Raw genomic sequence first — 23229 nt, forward strand, 5'->3', positions numbered from 1 at the left:
CATTTCTAGATTCCCATCTTCATACCCGCAGTCTGACCATTAATTACTGGGTCTAACCGAGAACACTGAGGAATACAGAAAGCAAGAAGTAATGTCTCCCTACCAAAAGACAAGGCACACACCCCTCTGGCCTTCTGAATTACCTGGGGACTTAAACATTAAATAAGTACCATAATAATGATGTTTCCTTTGCAGTAGAAAAAAATAACTCTAGGCAATCAGAGGAGGGAAGGAGCCCTGTGGGTTGATGAGGTGAGAGGCCTTCTGACTGACAGGAGAGGGTTTGGAGGTTGGGGTGGTGAGGGGAGCAGGGGAGGAGCATGGAGGGAGGGGGAGGGAGGGGACATAGCATGGAAGAGGGAGAGGGGAGGAGAGTGGGGATGGAGCATGGGAGAGGACAGGGGCAGAGCATGGGAGGGGATGGGGCAGAGCATGGACATCCTGGGGAGGAGGAGAGGAGCGCATGCAGACTGACAGTGTGTGTAAGGATGAGTAGAGTGAGCAGGATGGCGGGAGTGGAGGGTTGTGTGTGCCGGAATGTGTGTGTGTGTGTGTGTGTGTGTGTGCATGCACACACATGTGGCAGCATGAGAGCGGGCCCTGCTGGAGGATCCTGAGCCCAGTTTGGTCCTCTGGAGATCTGGAAAGTGCCCTCTGGAGTTTTGGGGTCCTCTTACTGCCATTTGAAGGTGAAAGGGTAATAGTATTATACGACAGGATTAGCAAGGAATTCTGCATCTAGAAATAGCAGATTCCCAATGCAAGCTCTGAGGTGTTTCCAATTGAGGCAGAGGATGCCATGAATGATGCTTGGCAAGTCCCAAACTCGTGATCATGGCAGGGATGATGTGAGTTCTGGGTGCCCGGCAAGCGCACTTCTACTTCCCTGAAGGCAGTCTCTCAGGCAGATGGTCACTCTGAGTGTGCCCCACTGCCAGAGGCTCAAGAGCTTGTGCTGCTCAGCAGGCTTGGCATGGAGAAGCCCATGAAAGGGGCTGACAGCGGGGCACACCCTTGTCCCCACCCCAAACATTGTGCCCTATACCATTTGTAGCGTGCGTCACCTTCTCCTGTTGTCCTTCTGGATTCTTCCAGCGTCTGGCTCACTTGCTCAGAGGTGTTCTGTTTGCTCTCCCCTAGGACACTACTTGCTTTCAGCTCTTCTTAAAAAAAGTAGGAAGTGATAATTCTTGTTTTATGTTAGAAGAGAATCTACTTCCTGAAATCTGGTTTCTTGGTGTACAGTATATCATAACACCCTGGGCCAGATGACAGCTCTGAGCATTGTTTCTCAAACTGCCTTTCTGTGATGCTCGTGCTCTGCAATGATCTACCCTTTTCCCCTTTCCTGAGCCCTGGCAATTGAGTTATTTCTCTTTAGCTGGGACATTTGAAACAGAAATCACAATGAACACTTCACTAGCATTGTGACATGAACCTGGCATTGATGCTGATCCCAGTGTCTGTTATTTGCCCTAATCACTCGACTCAAACCAAATGGCTTTTCTAAGATGCTGGTGTGATGAGTGGACAAATTCCAAGTTAGTGCTTCACTTGCTCAGCAAGTAGTCAATGAGTACTTACGTACCTGGTGTCAGGTGCTGAAAGCAGAGGTACAGACCGCGTGGTCCTCACCTTCAGAGGTGCGGGGGTGGTGTGGACGGGATGAGAGCTGGGTCTGGGCCTGGGTGGACTCTAGGTAGGTGTCCACAGTGGTTCCCGAGGTCCAGAAGTGAAACAGCGGCACTCTTCGTCCATACATTAATTCAGAAGGAGAACCAGATCATAGTTGCATAAATTCTTCCCTCCTGTTTTCCTCTCTTATTAAGAGCAACATAATCATGAGCCTTTACTTACAGATGGTGGGACTGCTGGGCAGGCGTGTTGGAGGATGGGGTGGTCCCACTGCATGCTTTAGAAGCGCGCTGCTCACAGGGCCCAGTGAACTTCAGAATTCAGTTCTAAGTCTCCTCGGCGCCATTCACCTGTGCCAGGAGCTTCCATACTGGACATGTGCATTCTGCTAGGGTGTTTCCCTGGGCAAGGCTCTCTTTTCTCTTGGAGCAACTGAGGTTCCTTCTGACCTCTGCAGCAGCAAATGGAGCTCCAGCTCCAGCGAGGTAGAGTGACAGCCGTATTTGACAGTGAATGATACCCTTTTTTTTTGTCAACACGATTCTGGTTAATTGGGGTTTGACTGCTTATGTTTTGCTAACTGTATCATAGGTAAATGTCCAAAGATTAAATCCCTTTTCTTCAAAAATCTAAAGGAGTAAAGCCTCCCAACTATAAAACATTATAGTGGGTTGGTACCCTCTAGCGGCCCCAGTTACACCCACAAAAGCCGCTGCCGTGTTATTTAGATGAACCTGAAGGCAAAGCTATCTGCGTATTTCATTTGTCAATGGCAGGTCTACAATACAGTGTCAGACAGAGCTTTTCTGGGAGACACAGCCATCCTCGGAGGCACCACGGCCTCTACTTTACGACTTGCCTTTCACTCTTCCAGCTCTTTCTCCCCTGCTCCCCGTGCCAGGTGAGGGTTGCGCACACGGCTTCGCACACACATGCCCGCGTGAGTCCTGGCCAGGCCACTTGCTGTCTTCGTGTCTCGGGCAGGCATTCGTTTCTCCCAGCCTTCCCTTCTGTCTCTGCGAAGGTGGGAGTGACCATTCTCTTCTGGTGTGTTCCTTTCTGTTTCTTCTCTTTCTCCTAGCTGCTGCTCTTCACTCCATTAGCCTTGTTTCAGAAATCAAGCTATGGCCGACTCCTGGCTGAAATAAACACATGATGTATTGCTTTTCACACTTGTCCCCACCGACCCTAGACCCCAGAAGAACAAGTGTAGCAGACGGTCTCTGACTCACCATCTGGATGAGGAGAAGATTGTGGAGAATAAGGGGGCCTCCCTGCCCGGGGGACCCAGAGCCACTGTGCTAATGTTAATATGTCATCTGGTTATGGGGTTAATTTTAGAAGTCTGGTAAGATTGAATCTTGAGTTCATTGAAACTGAGGTTTATTTTTAAATTCCTTAAAGTAGTCAAAATTAACTTTTAAAACAGGATAATATTTGTAAAATCTAAAATGTTCCAAGCTTGCTTGCCAAAGTCAGTCCGTCTGGCAGGTGGATGGGGTGAAGGCCTGTTTTATGGTAAGACTCCTCTTAGAGACTAATGTGGATAAAGGAACGGATTTCAGAGGGGGCTGTGAAATGCACATTTCAGAATTTGGACCTTGGTCGTCTTCTGCTTTCATAATACATGTCAGGAAACAATGCCCTCTTTCTTTCATAAAACTAATTAATTTTTTGGAATGCGGCAAACATGTTCTTTCTTCACCTCCTTTCCATGTCAGTGAGAGTTGTTTTAGTGGATACTAGAGACTGAAGAGGGAAAAAAAAGAAATGGTTTAAATTTTCTCTTTTTCTTTTGGCTAAAAACGTAGTTTAAAGAAACGTAAGACATTCAACCAACAGTAAACCCAAGTGAAAGGATCAGGTACATCTCTTCAGGAAGACTCAATCGTTTGCACCCTATTTCCATACTTTAGTGGATGGCTAGCTGTCACTTAAAAGAATTTATATAACTTAATGTTTATTAGGAGAATTTTGATTGCTATCCTATTTTATATTCCTTTCAGCAAATTAACTCCATAAAAATACATCTCTCTTTTTTTTTTTTTTTAAACGGACAAACAAGTTATCTAGCCAGTTGGTTGGTATTTTGGGTGTAAACTGTGCCTGCGGCATAGCTGGAACTCAGTGAATATTTGTTGAGTGAATGATCACAAAACAGTAATTCTTGGAACATCTTATGTAATGAAAAATTCACAGAGTTTAAACTTTTTAAGGAAAGTTCATGAAGTTAGACTGGTCACTGGCATCAAGGACCATGATGGTCTCGGAGGGTAGAGATGATTAGAGCAAACGCAGCTGCTATCTGAGCACAGACACAATCTAGAGAGTCATGTGAGTCCCAGAGAGGGTTTCAGGGCCTTTCCTAAACCTGGCCCACAGGAGCAGGAGGCCTGGAGGGGGTGGAAGTGGGGGCATGGGGGGACGGCAGGAGCAAGAGGACTGGAGGGGATGGGCATGGGGAGACAGCAGGAGCAGGAGGTCTGGAGGGGATGGGAATGGGGGCCTGGGGGCAGCAGGAGCAGGAGGTCTGGAGGGGGTGGGAGTGAGGTCATGGGGGCAGGTAGCAGGAGCAGGAGGCCTAAAGGGGGTGGGAGTGTGGAGTGGGGGCATGGAGGGTGGTGGCATGTGGCCTCGTTCTGGAAAAGGACCCAGAGGAGGGGTGACAGCACGTTGTGCTAGGTATGTAACATGGGATCCTTGAAGCACAGCGTGCTGAGATGGTCCAAGGATGCTGCTCCCCAAGCTGCACGTGCCCAGTGTTATATAAGCATCATGAAGAACTTACTAAGGACTTGCACACAGCAGCTATAGCTGTAGCTATACCTTTGATTCACTGACCTTTCCTTGGGCCCTCAGAACCAGGTTTTGGTACTACTGTGTGTCTCCAGGACCCAGCATGGGGCCTGGCATTTAGTAAACACTCAAATTAATTGTTTAACAAGCTAATAAATAATTGAGCATCCATCAAGTACTTCTTGTGCAGAGCTTATTTTGATTTGATAATTTGATAATAATTTGATAATGAAATAATTTGATAATGAAAATCAGGAACCAGTGGTCTAATGAGGTAAGATATTTGCCCAAATGTGGGGGAAGACTCCACAGGTTCTGTTTCCCTAAAAACACTCTTTTATTACTGTTGTTTGAGTCTATTTGGGGGCTGTATCTCCTTCTGTTCTTTAAATCTCCCTGCAGATGCACTGACTTCTGACTTTAAAAAAAAAAAAAAATTGAGGACGCCTGGGTGGCTCAGTTGGTTGAGTGTCCAACTCTTAGTTTCAGCTCAGGTCATGATCTCAGGGTCCCAAGATCCAGCCCTGCACTGGGCTCCATGCTCAATGCGGAGCTGGCTTGAGATTCTCTCTCTCCCTCTGCCCCTCCCTCTGCTCTCTTTCCCTTTCTCTCTCTCTCTCTCAAATGAATAAATAAGATCTTAATTAAGGAAAAAAAAATCACAGACTCGTTCATAAGGAGGAAAAGGAAGACATATAGAGACGAGGCCCTCACACAGCTCCCAAGCTGCCATCTTACCCAGCTCTGGAGCCCCTTTGAGAAAGTCAGGTGTGGCCTGGAATCTTTACTCCAGAAGTCAGCCAGGAATAACCTTTCTGTTAGCTCGGCCCCAGCCCTCCCCAGGATATTTGCAGGTCCCGCAAGAGTGACTTTATAAAACTGGTGGATGAACCATAAATTCCCGAATTCTTTGTTCATATGTATTTTATGAATTTAGAAAGCAGACTCAAAAGAGAATTTGGGGCGCCTGGGTGGCTCAGTGGGTTAAAGCCTCTGCCCTCGGCTCGGGTCAGGATCCCAGGGTCTCCTGGGATCGAGGCCTGCGTCGGGCTCTCTGCTCAGCGGGGAGCCTGCTTCCCTTCCTCTCTCTCTGCCTGCATCTCTGCCTACTTGTGATCTCTGTCTGTCAAATAAATAAATAATCTTTAAAAAAAAGAGAGAGAGAGAGAGAAGTTGTAGGATGAGATGTGATACCATGTTCTACATGGATTTGCAAGTTAAGTGGTTTGAATCGTTACCGAGTAGTTTGAGATTCAAGCATGATGCTTTCTACTAGAACATGAGCAGTTTACTGCTTCTAAGCACTGCTCTGGGTATCTAGTAAGAAGCACATTCATTCCTTCAGACCCTATTTCTGTGTCTGTGGTCGCCTGCGCCTGCCCGCCTCCCCTTCCTGAGACACTGCTTTCATTATGCCTCTCCGCTCTGGCTCAGGGATCCTGCACGGTTTCCCCCAACTCCTTGACCTGGCATTGGAGTCAGGGAGGGAGTGTGTTTGCTGGAGGAAGGAAGGGCGGTAGTTCAGGGAAAAGTCCGTAACCCTGAACAGGAACAGGGTGACAGATCTCAGTGAGTGAGCTGACTGTAACAGATTTTCTTCCTGCCATTCATCAGTTTAAATGGAAATCTGATTAACGGTAGACTGGGTCTTTGTTTCCATTTACACATAATTAAGACTTAGGTAACTTTGGGGGTCCCAGCCAACACTAACTAAATATTCTGGGTCTTTATTTTTTAGGGATTAGCCTAGGAGTTTTTAGTTGTCAGCCTTTGGCCACCTTATTGACCACCAGAAAATAAAACTATTTCATTGTAAAGCAATCCCTAGGAGACATGCATTTAAATGTATTACCCGATTATTAAAATGCCCCCCCTCACACACACAGAATTAAACCCAACATTGAGCTCCACATTGTACTGATTTTTTTTTCTGACTTTACTTTCTTACCCTCACCTTCTTCTCCCAAAGCACATTCTACTTGAGCAGCGTTTGTGTCTGGTGAGTATTTTGGCTTGAGGATTTTAGACTTCGTTCCAGCATTCCTTGCTCTTAAGTTAGTTAAGTTTAATAAGATTTTGCTGGCTTTCTTTGAGCTTTTCTTGGATCTCTTGTTAGTGATTATTATTCACATCTTACTAAGAAAAGCATATGCTGTCCTCTTATTTAGTATGTTTGGTGTAGGGCTCACAGCAATCGTCTGACGTGCAAAGGCTCACATTTAAGGGCAAGTGCTTTATAATTTAGTGTAACGTTAACTGTAACACATGAGGCTGTTTGCTTTATGGGCTCCAACTAAACCATGCAGATGTAACTTCATGGGCTGAGGAAGAATGCTTTCTCTTAACCAAAGCCACTTTTCAGCCATTTAAAACTATTCTTAATGAACTGATTGTGCTTTTTTTTTTTTTCAGTGTTCTAATGTCTTTAAACAGTTTCCTTGTGAAAACATAAGGCATTCTTGGATTCCTCTTTTAGGGTGTGCATTGCATGGGACCAGAGCCATGTGGTATTTCAACCTTTGGTTACTGCCTCTCCTCTTTCTCCCGTCTAAGTGGCAGAGACAAAATGTGTTTGAAAATGAATTTCCCACGCCCCACTTCCTTCACCTTTCAGGGAGCAGCCAGCTGAAGAGCTGCCTTTTAACTAGCGCTCTCTAAAGAGGAGATAATTAACTAATAATAGTAGAGGAAGTGACATCTTTACCCATCTTCCCCCAGTTTTGGATAGCACAATTCCTTTCTTGTTTATTGAAATCACTGGGGACAAAGTAGCATCATTTCTTCCTTGCTTCTTAGGACCAGACTCTACTAATAAGAACTTTCTTTTCAACTTAAATTAGAACTCAAGCTGTTTCATGCAAGTAGGATTTGTCCCAGCTGAGGGGCTTTGAGTCTGAGTGGGACAGACAGAGAATCACATATAGTATGCACAAACATATTTTCGCAACATCGCATAGAAATGCCTCCACAGGTCACCAGGCCCAGTTACTAATAGAGGCCACTGTTCTTGCTCTTCCCTCCATACCCCCACTGGAAAGACGTCTTTAAGTGTCAGATATTCCTCTTCTGCCAGTTTTGATTAAGTTGCCATAGGGATTTTTAAATATGTTCAAAATGCACATTTCTATCATTGTGTCTGCTGAATCTTTTATTACATCTCTGCAAAATTTTTATTGTCTCCAGGAGGGAAACTGCAAATTATTTAATAGCACAGTTGGAGGTAGGATTTTCTCAGCTGACCAGTAGCCACTAAACGTTTACCTGGGCTTTCAAGTGCCTAGAAGTGAAAGACAGCAAAGGGGACTCAGCAGAAGGATCACCCATAACCAGACATTGTAGCAGTTTGGTCATTTTGAAAAACATGCCTTATTTTCTCCCATAGACTGGCATTTTCCCATCAGTCATAAAGAAAATATAAAACTTGTATGTTAAAAGTGTAGACATTCATTACTGAAGGTAGAAATGGTCATAATCAGGAGTCTAGATGTATCTTGGTCTCAAATAGGATTTTAGTGTCACATAGTTTACAAGTTAAATATTTTATTTTTCATTGGTTAAAATAACCAACCTAAGACATTCTGCCTAAAAATCATGATTTAAAAGAAAAGCAGTTCTTTATCAGTGTGAATCAAGTCTGTGAAACACAGAGCACACTCACATGGATTTTAGGAGTGCCACCAAGGTGTGAAGATGGGAAGGGATGAAGGCGATCGTCGAGAGTCGTGTCTCCCCTTCTCTCACCTGCGGATATAGGCTTTGTGTGGAAATACAATCAACTACTAATGGGGTCTGTGTTCATGACCTCCTTGAATATGTCTGGTCATGTGCACGATTAAGACTAGTTTTCCATCAACATTGCATTTTAGATTATATAACATTCGAATTATTTTTATTCTGCAATCCCATGACTATGTCCTTTCCATAATGTCATCACAAAATTACCTTTCTAAGAATTCTAATAGTAAGGCTTATCACTACTAAAAATATTCTAAAGTATTCTGGTATAATGAATAGCAGTCTTAAGTAAACACATGAATGAATAAAATTCTTCCAAAATTATGAGATGGGACTTGATCGTGCATTGTACCTGTGTCTTTGGCAAAGAAAATGGATTTCGGTGGCAGAAAGTCTCAAATTTTTAACAATATTAATGGTTTCATCAAACCCTTCCCATATATCAGACCTTGTACTATGTTCTACACATGTTCTCTGATTTAATCCTGGAAACAGCCCAAGGAGTTCAGAGCTGTTGCTTCTGTCCAGTGCTAAATGAGACCATGAAGTGCCATTTCGGAGAGAGCGTGTGGCTCGGGGTGAGTCCTGGTCTCTGACTGCGAGGTGTCTTAGTGTCCGCAGAAGTTCACGAGTCAGGACTGCTATGACATAAGCACTGCACGGGCTCGCCTCCAAGGTTGCCAATCACATCCAGATGATGGGCCTCTGGCTGCAGGAGGAGTTCCAGGCCGGGACACAGTGGCAGCTTCTCACATGCCTCTCACACAGACCGGAGGGAGAGTCCACCTCATTTCCCTGCTGTCTGTGTCCTATCCACGCTGCACTCAGACACAGTGGTGGTGGAAATGCTAGCGGTAATGAGTCTATCTTGCAGCTTTTAAGGGTAGCATGCCCTTTATGGAGGAGCTGTCCGGACAGGACCGGCTGCTTCAGATGTCAGCTTGCCCCCGACGCCCCTGAAGGTTTGGGGGAACTGTGTCCTCACCACTGCAAGCCGCTGAGCACACTTCCTGGTGCACCTCCCTTTCCAGTTTACACCAGCAGGACTTAGCCTCAGCCACTGGATGCGGACGGCTCACCGGCTGCTTGGGAGAACAGCCAAGGTATTTGCCGCCGGCTGCACGGAGTCCTGGGTCTGAATCCTACCTTCCCACGTGCCTACTGTGCAAATCTGGGTGGTTATTTTTCCTTCCTGTGTCCCGGTTCCTCATCTATAAAATCTCCACCTACCTTTCAGAATTGTTTTCAGAATTAAGTGTTTTTCTATGTCAGGTGCTTAGGACATCGTGTTTGACATGCAGTGAAGTTGTGGACATGTTGACTGTTGCTGTCTCTAATATATAATTAGACTTCATGCCTGTCCTCTGTATGACCTGCAGGCTGACTGTCCCCCTCCCCCTTCCCTGGTGATACCCAGACCGGTGACACCCATCTCCTTTCTTCTCCTGAGTTCTATGGTTCACAGCCCCCACTGATACCCGTCCGTACACAGTTTTCTCTCAGTAGCCCCAGAGTGCTTCTGCTCTTCCTGAGTGCTGTGACCATCCTGCCCATGTGCTGCTCACCGAGCCGCTTTTTCCTCTCCCCATACCTTGTCACTGTGGTTTTCCTACCCTCTCTTGTCTGTTAAAGATTTCAGATCCCCGGAGTCCCGGGGTGGTTCAATTGATGAAGTGTCTGTCCTCAGCTCAGGTCATGACCCAGGGTCCCGGGATCAAGTTCCGCATCAGTCTCCCTGCTCAGTGGGGACTCTGCTTCTCCTTCTGCCTCTGTGCCCCCACCCCCGACAGCTTGTGCTCTCTGTTTCTGTCTGACAAATAAATAAATAAAATCTTTTTAAAAAGATTTTCAAATCCCCATTTCCTGCCCATATCTATCATGTGATGGATGTCTCTGTATTCACAGTAGCGTGTAGGACATCTTCCTTCAAATATTCTGCCAAAGTATCAGAGGAGAGCCCTTTGAAACCCTTAAATGGAAGCCTGGGTACCTTTGTTAATTAGACACAAGTAAGCATAGCTTATTGTAACTAGATACCATTAACTTGGGCAAGATCATGAATTTTGGAAGAAACTAAAATGTAAGGAAACAGAACAATATGGATTTTTAAAAATAACCTACTCAGAAGTAGCATAAATGGCAGAAAACTGAACCAAGAGTAGCCTTGATGAACGAGGTTGTGTTGCTCGTCAGAGGCAAAGGGCCAGTGGATGCTCATCTGTGAGCCATCCACTGCAATGTTACTAGGGCTTCACCTTTACATATTTTCCTAAGTTTGAGCGAAGCTGAATTTTATTCCAAGTTTGACCTGAAACTTTTCTCTTCGGCTGTCTTAAAAAAAGGCAGTCCTTGAGGCAAAACTCAGAGTGTGGTGAGGGAAGCCTGAACGTTGCTCACCTGTGGGGGCAGAGTATGGCGATTGGTCGGAGGGAGCACCGGCGAGCCTTCTGGCCTGCTGGGGGGTCTTGTATCCCAACTTGAGTGGGAGACGCATGGACATGCACATGCATGAAAATCCATCAGGTCCAACACTTATACTTTCTGCCTCTTTCCCACAAGCCGGGGCGAAATAGGAATGATGTAAGGCCTTTGAAAAACTAAAATGTCCTTTCCTCATTTTGGAAGACAGGGAGGGTATTCCATTCATTCTTCTCTTCCTGGTTATGCAGTGGGAGGGGTTAAGAGGCAGGAGGAAGGCGTGGGGTGCTTTCCTCCAGGACTTTGTCATCCTCCCAGCTCCATGCCCTCCTCCGCCCCTCCCCTGGCCCCCTGACTCATCCTCTTGCTGTTTGTGTGGATAAATGTTTTCCGGGATTTGAAGAGAGCACACCACATGCTCCACAGCTGCATTTTTATTCAGAAGCTGAAGGGTAGAGCCTTTTGTGACACATCACATTCTTGCCCAGTTTGCTTTCCTACTAGCATCTCTGTCGGCTGCCCATCTTCCCGTCGTGGTGCTTGAGAGTAGAAACTATTTTCTGCCTTTTCCTCCTCAACAAGTGCCTAGTGAATTGGAGCTTTCTAGGGTGGAGAAGAGATGGCAAAAGGAATGATTTAGTAATATGGAGACAATAAAGAGCCATCCATGTGGAGGCAGTAACACATCTTTTTCATCCATCTGTTGAAGGCCTTACGATAGAACTAAGCCAAGGTTATAAAAAGATTGCAATTTTCCATATGGAAGAGCCGGATTTAGGGCCAGGAAGAAGGAACAGAGAGGGTGTTTCTAACATTTCTGACAGGAGAGAGTCTACATGTGTAAGCCTTTTCTTCCAAAATACCTCATCCTATGACAGAAGTCAGGATCGGGAAAATGTACTGCTCTCAGTTGACTTAGAATGGAAAGTGCGTTTACTTTGTGAGAAATTGCTTCATATTAGGAAAGCATCTGGGAGTCTGCTATAATTCTCCCTCTGGGGCTCATGGCGTTGTCCTGTTAGGAAGTGGTTCTGAGTGAGCTGAGGGCTTCTGAAATCTCCTTCAGGACCTTAGTTCTGGGCTGTAACGTAGGATGCACACATCACTGGAGAAGTGCAGTCCTCTCGTTACCCCTGCTGTTCTCTCCCTCCCCGGAGTCACTGTGAAGTCACGGATGCAGCAGTAACACTGTAAACCCATTAGTTCTCTAAAGGGAGTAGGATTTCCTAAGTTCACTCTGTCCCAGCTCTTGCCTGTCCTGAAGCCAAAATAACAAAAACAATGCAATTCTGTGAAAACCATGGAATCTGTGGACCCACCAGGATAGATGAGACAGACCTCGGTATACATAAAACCTCACTAAAGTAAAACCTCTTGATGACTCTGTGGGCTTCTGACTTCCACCCAGCTCCTAGTCTCAGGTGGAGCCTAACATTTGCTGCTGCTTCTGACAAAAGCCTGGAGGAGGTGGGAGGTGATTTCCTGGCCCAGTGTCCCCGGACCTGGCTAAGGTGAGCGCCAACTCACCGAGAAGATTCTTCACCACTAGCATAGGCTACAAAGGCCGTCAGTCAGGAGCCACAGCTATCACCACTGATGGTGAACCCATGTGAACAGCTGCACAGATTGTGCCCAGTGGGTCTGGGGGCCTCAGCAGCTGCTCCGTGATCAGCTTGCTGTCATCACACGTGTTTTATGAAAATGAACAATTAGACCCTCGTTTCCCCCGAAAGCAGAGCTTTGCAGAAGATGACAGCCAAAGCATCATGAAGTAATAGGGCTGACCTCAGTTACCGAGGGGAAATTGGGAAGAACACAGACATCTGGATCAAAGGTCACTCTTCAATGGTAAAAGTAGTTCCCGAAATTACAAAGGAAAGTTGCAGCTATGGAAATTTTAAGATGTGTGTCCAAAAATCATGTTAAAACCAGACCAGACAGCAAGTAGGAGAAATAGTTGCCATGACTGTGATGTTTCCCAGCTGTCACCAGGTTCCCATACATGAGTAGGAGAGATGTGTGTGCGCACAATGTGAACACACAATCACGTGGACATGCCAAAGAGAGGAGTGTGTGATTACCGCTGTGTGTATATGTTAAACTAATCATCATAACTGCAACAGTACACTATATGGCTACAGAATGCTATGTTTTCAGGGAAGTTTTAATTCCTTAGGAAAAGCTCATAATCTGAGGTGATGCCATGTTACATATCCAATTGTGCCCTAACTGTGCGTGTTCGACGTGTAGATTTAGGCACAAAGAGAACATATTGAAAGGAAATAGATTGAAAAGAATATAGAGGTTAGATCTTTGTAGTGAGAGTGTCGATGATTGCTTTTCCTGCACGATTTCCTGCATTTTCAGGCTTTAAAAACATGAGTATGTTCATTTTACAATTGGAAAACAAAACCAGCATTAAAACAGAAAATATATCTCCCCTCAAAGCTTTGCCCTTCCTCTGAAGGTTGAAGTTCTAGGGTGCCTGGGTGGCTCAGTCAGTTACACATCTGCCTTTGGCTCGGGTCATGATCTCAGGGTTCTAGGGATTGAGTCCCACACTGGGCTCCCTGCTCAGCAGGGAGCCTGCTTCTCCCTCTGCCTCTACCTCTCCCCCGTTTGTGTATGCTCGCTCGTTCTCTTAAATAAATAAAATAAAATCTTTTTAAAAAATAGTTAAGGTTTCTATTTTAGAGTGGACAAAACTTACTAAGTAAAAAAGCCCATCAAAGCTTATTTGTTTAAATTTTTAAAAATGAATATTTTATGCTGCCTTTCTGTAATAGTAGGTGGGAGACTCAAGTGAGGGACTTATGGAAAGCCTGAGCACTCTTACATGTCAGCTGCGCTGGGGACACCACTGCCCTTGAGCGTCTGGGGTCCCTGAGTCTCCCTGTGACACTCGCCCACTCAGGGATGTGCTGCTGACCTCACGGTTTGCACCTGCATACTCATCTGAAGCCAAAACGTGGGGAGCCCTCCTACCAAGCCCTTTTTAGCACCTTTTTCATTAAACCATCGATTTAGCAGTTTAAAAAATATCTCTCTCACTTGCTGTTCACATAACGAGTCAGCATTATTTTTCAAAACATTTTAAGACCCGAGTTCTTCCCTCTCTTGTGGAAGATCGTTTCCATTGGTTATTCACATGAAGATTTCAGCCTAGAACTCTGATTGGGGGCGCTTGGCTTTCCAGCTCTTGTCGGATGGCTTGGTGTTCAGATACCCAGGTAGTGATCCGAAAGATCTAAAGCTCCACAGAATACAGCAGAATTTCAAAGCAGGAGAGGACCTTAGAAATGATAGAATCCAGCTCTGTTTATTGTACAGAAGAAGAGGCTGAAGTCGGAGAGCTTGGGGCCCGCGCTTAGCCCCCTCTTTGTCACAGGCTTCCTGACCTGTCATCATGATCTTCTTGTTACGTTGTCCTCAGAATACACGTCCAGACTCTGTTCTGTGGTGTTTGGGTGTCATTGGCATAGAGTCTGCACCACTCTGAGCAGAACACAGCAGCCAGAAGTTTCCACCTCACTGCCGTGGTGCTTCTCACTGTGGCCTGAGAACAGATGGGCCCTGCCACGCTGGGCTCTTCCTCATGTTCCCTCAGAAAATTCCCATTTGTTCTCGCCAGATTCCTTTCAGCTTAGTTGATTTTTTTAACCTTGGACTTCCGGCTGAGAAGGAATCTCTTTTCTATCCATATTATTTTTACAAAAGCTGACCTTGTTTGGGTTTTGCTTTGATCTTTATTGGATCTTTTGGCAGTGAAGTTATGTAAATTTAGTTTCTAAGCTACAGGATAAATGTGAGCAAATGTAGTTAAGAAAATTTCGTTTCTCTATGTACTGGTGTTCTTAAAAACATAACGAAAGAATTTCTGTGGATGGTGAGCACTGGCCTGTCCTCCTGGCCTGCACAATGAAGATGTCACAACAGCTGCGAGCTATTGCTTACACTGTCGCAATTCATTTTGATACAGTAGATTTTTATATTTTTGTAACTCCCCCTCAAAGGTTTTTTTGTTTTGTTTTGTTTTTTAAGTAGCAGGTGTGACTTTCAACCTTCCATACTCAAACTTGTATGATACAGAGTAATTTTGTAGCGACAATGTAATCCCAAATATGTGGGAAATGAATTTTAAGAAAGGTGAATGATGTCTCTTGTAATCTTGAGCTCAAATAATTGTTTTCACGGTGAACCAAATATGGACAAGTCAAACCCAAAACTGGAGAACAGGAGAACTTGGAGGAGAAGGTGACCAACAGGTTAGTGAAGGATGTTTGTGTTTCTGCTATGGTCTCTGTCTCACCAAGGAGGGCCCTGTCCTCGTGGAAAACCCAGTGACTTTGACTTAAATTCAGTTGTCCCTTCACTGAGGTCATGATTAACATACATGCTCTTATTTAATATAATTTGTATAGTTTGTGGTGCAAGTGCAAAAATGGTTTTACTTTTTTAGAGATAAGATCCATAGAATTTTGAAAGTGAGAAGTGTTTCTGTGTCTTAATGAGAGTGATTAAATGTATTTGTTGAACCAGGTTTAATGTCAGTCTCAAACACGTGCTTACAAAACTGCCCGCAACCTCCAGTCCAGTCTTTCGGACAATCTCTCCATCCAAATCGTCACTAACTTCTCTTCCATGGGCCCTACTGCTATTTTCAGTTCATTCTATAAAGACGTTCAATGTCGTTTTAGGCATTTCTGATTGTAGGTCATCATAAAGGAGTATTAAACACTACTGAGTACGGAAGTGTGTTCTAAGGTGCTTAGGATGGATCAACCTGCTTTATTCAGCATTTCACCAGAATGTTTTCTGGTCATACCATATATGTTTATGAAAATACATAGTATGAATTTTTATTCCCATATTCATTAGATTCTTCACTAAAGGAAGTTAGAAGATATTCTGTTTCTTTCTCCCATCACTGTGCTCCTGGACCACGCACTAGCTCCGAGCCGGGACTCCCTGAGTCTTCAGCGCTTCTCCTTGGGGTTCACCCTGTACTCCGGCCCCAGATCATTCATCCTAAAATAGAGTTTTCAGCCCCACACCAGCCCTTGCCTCATTAGGCTGCCCCCGAACTGTTGCTGTGACTCAGCTCCTTCTGCTCGGGAAGGTCCTGCACGATGTGTGAAGTTTGCTTTCCGTCTGCCTCCTGTCACCTCTCTGAGCCTAGCCTGCCCCCCAAGACCTCACTCACATTCTGCTTCTCGCGTCCAGTTCAGCGCTATTCTCTGGATTACTCTGTCCTCACCTTATCTCCCTGTTCCCTGTCCATTCCATGTTTGCCTCATACCTTTAAGTTCTGCTTCTTTTCTTGTATTATTCTCTAGCTATTTTTGTCTGGATGTCCTATCTTCCTGGCAACTCTCCAAGGCGGTCGCCCTGGCTGGGACCATGTAGGTCCTGCCCCGAGGCTACTGAAGCCCATCCCTGGTGAGGAGCCTGGGGCCCTGGTCTCATTAAGCCTCAAAGGTATTCATTCCGTGAAGATCAGATTACTTACTTGTCACTAAACCATGCAGTAAATGTTTGAACTGAGCAGAACTACCAACTTCATATTAAATGGATTTTAAGTTCTTTGAAAATTATGATCTGTGTGTAGTGTTACCTCTTTTCATCTAGTTTGCAGTTAGTCAGGATTCTGTATCAGTGAGAGAAATTTTCAAATAAAATATTTCAGTTACACATACTTAAATGAACAGGTTCCCAATTTCTCTTTATAAAAATTCTTTCACTTCTGTTTAATTATACAACCGATTCACGAATACATTCTCATGAATTCAAAAATGCAAAGTAGAACTCATCCTTGATTCTTACCCCCGGGGTAAAGAGGGCTATTGATTTGCCGAGTTCCCCTCCAAATTTTTTTTAATACATTTACATATTTAGGGGACCGAGCCTGTGTGGCTCAGTTGGTTGAGCATCAGACTCTTGGTCGTGATCTGATGTCATGATCTCAGGCTTGCGAGATCAAGTCCTGCGTCAAGCTCTGCGCTCAGCACGGAGTCTGCTTGAGATTCTCCCTCCCTCTGCCCCTCCCTACTCTCTCTCTGAAAGAAAGAAAATCTTTTTAAAAAAAGACAATTTCCTCATACTCAAGCATTTAATATGTACTGAATGTCTTTGTTAATATTTATAAAGTGCTTGGTGTTTGTGAGATGCTCTTTAAACGGCAGTCCTCCACTGCCGGCTCTTTAGTCTGCCCACATGGTTCATTTTGTGCTTCGTGTGGTAGCTGGAGCTCCTTGGTGGTAACAACTCCAGATGCAAGATGACCCGCGTGGAGTGGATGTCTGCAAGCATTCAGGAAGTGCATCACCCCAGCACACCCAGCTCTGGTGCGTGAACGTCCAGGGTGCTTGTTTCATCTTCTCGAAGCACCCGAGGGTCCCTGAGATGATCTGTGCAAACACTGGAGGACAAAGAATGCTTTTGCTTTTGTTGGAAATCTTTCAAGAACACTCATCAGGGTGTGGATTCTTTACTTTAAGGTACTTTCTTCCTCACATACCAGCGCTGAACTGAAAAGTTACTATGTGCAGACTGCCCTCTTTTACAAAAAGGCAATATGGTACAATCCCGTGGGACAATTGAGACAAAAACGTGCTACTTTAGGCACTTTCTTACTTAAATTTGACTAACACCACGAAGCAGAAAGTATATTTCCTTCAAAGCATTTTCACTCTTCAGAAATATACAAAGCTATGTCAGTGTTAACCAGACTTAGGATCATTGTGCATGAATCCAACTATTGATCATTAGGTTGTACTCCTGAAACTAATATTACATGTTAGTTATACCTCAGTTTTTTCAAAAAGAAGGAATGGAACAGAATGGAGAACCCAGAAGTAAGCCCAGGCTTAAATGGTTAATTAGCCTTTGACAACAGAAACAAGAGTATCTGATGGGGGAAAAGACAGTCTCTTCAAAAAATGGTGTTGGAAAAACTGGACAGCTGCATGAGGAAGAATGAAACTGGACTACTTTCTGACACCATACGCAAAGATAAACTCAAAATGGATTACGGACCTAAATGTGAGACCTGAAACCATAAAAATCCTAAAAGAAACCATTAGCAGGAAACTCTTTGACATCAGCATTAGCATCATTTTTCTAGCTATGTCTCCTGAGGCAAGGAAAATAAAAGCAAAAGTAAACTATTAGCATTACACCAAAGTAAAAAGCTTTTGCCTTTTTAGCTTTGCGTTTTAGCTTTGCCAGCAAAGGAAACCATCAACAAAATGACAAGGCCATCTACTAAACAGGAGAAGATATTCACAAATGGTACATCTAATACCATTAGGGCTTAATATCCATTTTAATTATTAATAATAATTAATGGATATTAATAACCATTAATATCCATTAAGCTTAATAAGGGCTTAATGTAAAATGTATGAAGAACTTACACAACTCAATACCAAGAAGATCCCAAATAATTCAGTTAAAAAGTGGGGCAGAGGACCTGAATAGACCTTTTTCCAAAGAAGACATCCAAATGGCCAACATGAGAAGATGCTCAACATCACTGGTCATCAAGGCAATACCAATCAAAACCACAGTGAGCGATCACCTCACACCTGTCAGGTTGGCTTAAATCAACAACACAAGGAGCACCAGGTGCTGGCCAGGATGCGGAGAAAGGGGAGCCGTCATGCTCTGTTGGTGGGAATGCAAACTGGTGCAGCCGCTGTGGGAAACAGTATGGAGGTTCCTCAGAAAGTTCAAAATAGAGCCCCTACGATCCAGTAATGGCACTGCTGGGCATTTATCCAAAGCAAATGAAAACACTGATTTGGAAGGAAACATGCATACCATGTTTATCGCAGCATTATCTACAGCAGCCAGGATACAGAGGAGCCCAAGTGTCCACGTGATGAATGGATAAAGAAGATGTGGTAGTGGGGCTCCTGGCTGGCTCAGTCAGTAGGGTATATGACTCAAGACTCTTGACCTCAGGGTTCTCAGTTCAAGCCCCACATTGGGTGTAGAGATTACTCAAAAAAATAAATAAAATACTGCAGTTTTAAAAAAGAACATGCGGTCGGTATGCGCGCGCACAGGCACACACACACTGGAATATTACTTAGCTATAAAAAAGGGTGAAATCTTGCCATTTGTAACAACATGGATGGACCAGAGGAGGGTATTATACTAAGTCAGACAGAGAAAGGCAATTATCATATGATTTCACTCATATGTGGAGTCTAAAACACAAAACAAACGAGCAGAAACAGAGCCGGTTGCAGAGGGAAGGAAGGAGAGGGATAGATGATGGGGAGAGGGAGGTCCGGCTTCCAGGAATGGGATGAATAAGTCCCAGGAGGGACGGCACAGCACAGGAACACAGTGCTGTTGTCACAGTGAAGAGTAGTGACAGATGGTAGCCACACTCGTGTGACTGCAGCATAATGCACACACGTGTCACGTCACCATGTCACGTGCCTGACACATCACAGCCTGTGTCAGCTACACTTTAACTTAAAAAATAAATAAGAAAAAATATAAAGAAATAATGCAGTTTTCCCCCATGGCTTTGATGTTCCCAACTGCTAAAAAGAATGACTTAGAATTTGTGAAGCCTGACACTGTCTCTTGGTAAGTTGTGATATTAATTCTGGAACTTTGTCAACAGGAGCAATCTAGATAGGTGGGTGGCAGGTTTATGGTTTCCTAATCTCCTTTCCCTCACCCTGCAATCTCCTACTCTATCCCCAGACATTGTTACAAGAGAGAAAACACAAGGGAAACAAAGAAACACCATTTATAGCTTTTCCACATTTTTTCTTTCTTGTTAACTTTCCTCTCATACTTCTTTTTTTCTATTGCCTTTTTAAAGACTTCCCTTGCCTCTCTATCTGCCTCAACCCCATCATGGAGATACCCCCACTCCATACCTCCGTGCTCCCTTCCTGAGGACTTTGCGGGCTCCTTAGTTGTGCCCTTGACCGAGCGATGTGCACACAGCACAGTTCACTGCCATCGGGGTCCTGGAGCCACAGTCCCCAACTGTTCTTATTCTCAGGTGTGAGGTGCCCAGCAGCTTACTCCTAATTGCCAGGACCTGACTGACAAAGTTACAAAGTGCTTTCTTATGCAGATTGCAGCATTGCCTGTAATGATGTTTTTGTCACCCACTCGTGTACAGAAATGCATTCTGGAACTGGTCCTCTGGGAATGGCGCACAACCCAAGCTCATCCCTGGGACTCTGTCACCAAGCAAATGCTGTCTGCTTTGGGTTTTTTTATCCCATTGAAAGATGCTAAAACCTAACCAAAGAACAGGCAGATGTTCCCACCTGAGATTATTTCTGTTTGTTTGGTTTTGGCTGTGAGCGTACGTGGTATTAAAGGTGAATGAATTCTGGAAAAGACTATTTTGCTCTGTAATAGAGGTTAGATTTGCTTGTTTTTAGAGTTGTTATTTATCAACGCAAGACTGAGGTTAGGTGAAACTCATCCTGCAGGTTGTATTAGGTAGAGATTAAAAGCAAATCAGAAGGATTTTACAGATGGAGGAAGACAGCTGCTAGAGGATGGAAGTGTGGGGAATGCCTTGCTGGCCTCCTCTGCAGGTGCCCTTTAGTGAGAGGCAGCCAAGGAACCATCACTGATGGCGAAATCAGATTGGTCTCGTGTCTACCTGTCGTCATATCATTTTACACATCCATTTGTTGTGTCAAAGGGATTTCATGTATTCCCACGAGGTATCTTGGTGGTAACCCATTTTCCTTATACAACGGATCTGACCATCTCTACTTCCCTAAATATCACATAGAATGAAGTCTTTATTCAAGCAGAAAGAATGTGAGGAGTCTGTGGGTGTTTCTGCCTCTAGGAAGTAAACTAGTCATAGATCCATGAATTTATCTGTTAAAAAAAGAAGTTAATGGAGGTGAGTGGGAGGAAAGAAAAAATGTACATTTGTTACGACCCAAAATCTACAGAATGAACTATCATTTCTTTGCAACTGCTGAGTACTATCTATCCCAGAGTCATGGCTCTGAGGGTCACTCTAGACCTAGAGACAACAAAGTCTGTTGGGTTCAGGAGGTCGTTTTGAGGATGTATGATTTGAACACTGTGAGTAAAATACTAAGGGTTCGTGTACAAGTGATTTGCTTCTTTGTTCAGTGCCTTACTCTCCCGCTCTGTAAAAGCAATTTTCTCTCCAGGCTCAAGAGAAGCTTCATCACTGGTGTTCAGGTAGCATGTTCTTTAAAAACCACTGTGTGGAGGCACTAAAAGCCACCAGCCACCATTACACTTTCAATGGACTAATTGAATGGTTTATGAATTATATCTCAATAAAGCTTAAAAAATGAATATATAATTATATTGAAAATATGGTATTTTGCTTTTTGGGTAGATTTACCCTCCAGATTAAATATTCTTCATAACTTCTTGAGTAGTAGCTGTTTGGAATGAAAGCCCCTTTTGAGCCCTTCACTGACTCCATGGTGTCGCTCCTTCCCACCGTGCCCTCGGGTCTGTGGCATCCACACGCCTCTGCCCCTAGCATCTGACGAGTGTGCTTATCCGCCTGTGCATGCCGGCTGTGCATCTGACGAGTGTGCTTATCCGCCTGTGCATGCCGGCTGTGCCTTTTCTTGTAATTGTGTCATTTAATTCAGTTGTCAAGTCATCCATCTATATGTCCACATCGTGGGCAGCTGCTCTGACACCCTCCCCCTTCCCTGCCCACCCCTTCCCCCCGCCCAGTGTGTGGGGACTCCACCTGCATCTCCACCTTTATCTCCACCTTGTGCCTTCACACAATGCCAAGTGCACATAAAAAGCCCTCGTATTATGATGCCTTGTTTCTGATTGCTTTTCCTCTGCTTTTTTTTCAGACCGTGCAGACCTTTCAAATTACCGAGAAGGTAAAGTAAGCTGTATCATCTCCTTAAATGATGAAGTTACTTGCATACTTTCTTCTTCAATCCTTGGTTCACCTTTTGCTGTTTCTGCCTTCCTCATTCATACTTTTATGAAGGAAAAGTACATTGCCCCTGACTTGGCTGATTGAGTAATCCTCACTCCCAAAGGAAGTTTGACCTGAAGGTAGAAGTTTAGTCTTTAGATTCTGTTTGTGTTTAACCATCCATCTTGGCTGCTTCCATGGGTCCCTTCCTTCTTGACTTACTTGCCAAGGACAGAATCACTGTTCTGCCATCTGCCAGGAGTTGAGTTTTGTAGCCCTTTGTTCCAGATGGGTTGTCTGTGTTTCTTCTCCAAAATGTTGTTACCATATTAAAATGGAGGTATTCTTTCATATGGAAATTTTGAAGTTTTATCTTTTCAGTTGAAAAGCAGAATGTTAAATGGGTGTTTCTTTTAAAAAGCCTGGTGATGTGCTTGTAGGTGGTGGTTCCAGATGTAGGTGACTATGAAACCTTTGAAACTCACCTGCTAGGGAAGCACTGATGACCAAAGCCTTATCCTCTCTTTTGAGTAGAATTACTACATAAATTTTCATTTGTAAATTCCCTTTCCATTTAAAAATTATTTATTTTTTAAAATTGTGCTAAAATAGAGTATAAAATCTGCCATTTTAACCGTGTGCAAGTTCACAGCTCTGTGGCTCCAAGTTCAAGTCACTGTGGGGCATGGCCACAGTCACCTCCAGAACTGCCTTTGCCCTGCAGAGCGGAGACTCTGCCCCCATTAAACAGCGCTGCCCATTCCTCCCTCCCCCAGCCGCCGGCCACTGTCTACTTTTCACGTCTATGAAATGGACCCCGCTGACGGCCCCCATGTGTGCAGCCCCATGGTGTCTATCCTATTGGGACTGGCCCATGTCACTCAGCAAGATGCCCTCCATGCTCATATGTGCAGTGGCAGAATGTCCTTCCTTCCAAAGGCTGAATGACCGTCCATTGTCTGGATAGACTGTGTTTATCCAAGGAAGAGGTTATAGAACTAAATATGGCATGTTAGGAAATAAATTTCCATTTTTCTACAAATAATAGAGCCCTCTGTAGTGACTAAGTTTTACATTTTGAGGACATTCATTCTTGTTTTTTCTTTTATTAGATTGGTATTTTTACAAGTCCTTATGTCTTCCTTTCAGTACCTACACATACAAATACAACTTCTTCAAAAAAGCCTTTTCTGATTCCCTTCCACTAGCTGAAAGTAATCTCTGTTGAATTCACAAAATATTTATCTGTATCCCTCTAAAAACACATACTTCTTTACTTGGTTTTGTAAGTATTTGTAAAGTTGTCCAATTTTCTGTATCAGGTTCTGCATCCCTTAACGGTGAGATTTGCATCTGCCATGTTTTTACTCCTTGGCACCTGCACCCTTATTCTGTGACGCTAACGGCATTGACTTTGTTACTTCCAAACAAAGAGAGAATTCTGTATCCTGTGTTCTTCTGGGAAATTCCACGAGCTTCAGTCAGTCCTCCCACTAAATTGATAGCTGATGTCACTAGGAAAAGTATGATTAATAACATTTTGAAATGCTTGCCCTTAAGGGACAAGAGAAATAAAGAATGGTTAAGAGAAATAGAAGGGGAAAGAAAAACAAGGAAAAAGAGATTTTCAGGAAGAAAGTGTTAAATACCGTGAAAGTGTTAAATAACTGAAGTGTCAAATACCGCTCAGTTGAGGGCGAATAGAAACCAAAAAG

General features: G+C 44.2%; 1 protein-coding gene across 1 annotated transcript in view; it reads left to right on the top strand.

The window, feature by feature from the left end:
• DISP1 (dispatched RND transporter family member 1) overlaps nt 1–23229 on the top strand; it is a 53688-nt gene that overhangs the window by 12944 nt on the left and 17515 nt on the right. The window contains exon 3 of the mRNA XM_080823871.1: nt 21444–21473. Coding sequence (XP_080679997.1) covers nt 21444–21473 — 30 coding nt within the window. The remainder of the gene's footprint in view (nt 1–21443; nt 21474–23229) is intronic.

The sequence above is a fragment of the Martes martes genome (genome assembly GCF_963455335.1).
Source record: "Martes martes genome assembly, chromosome: 15".
In the NCBI taxonomy this organism is placed as follows: domain Eukaryota; kingdom Metazoa; phylum Chordata; class Mammalia; order Carnivora; family Mustelidae; genus Martes; species Martes martes.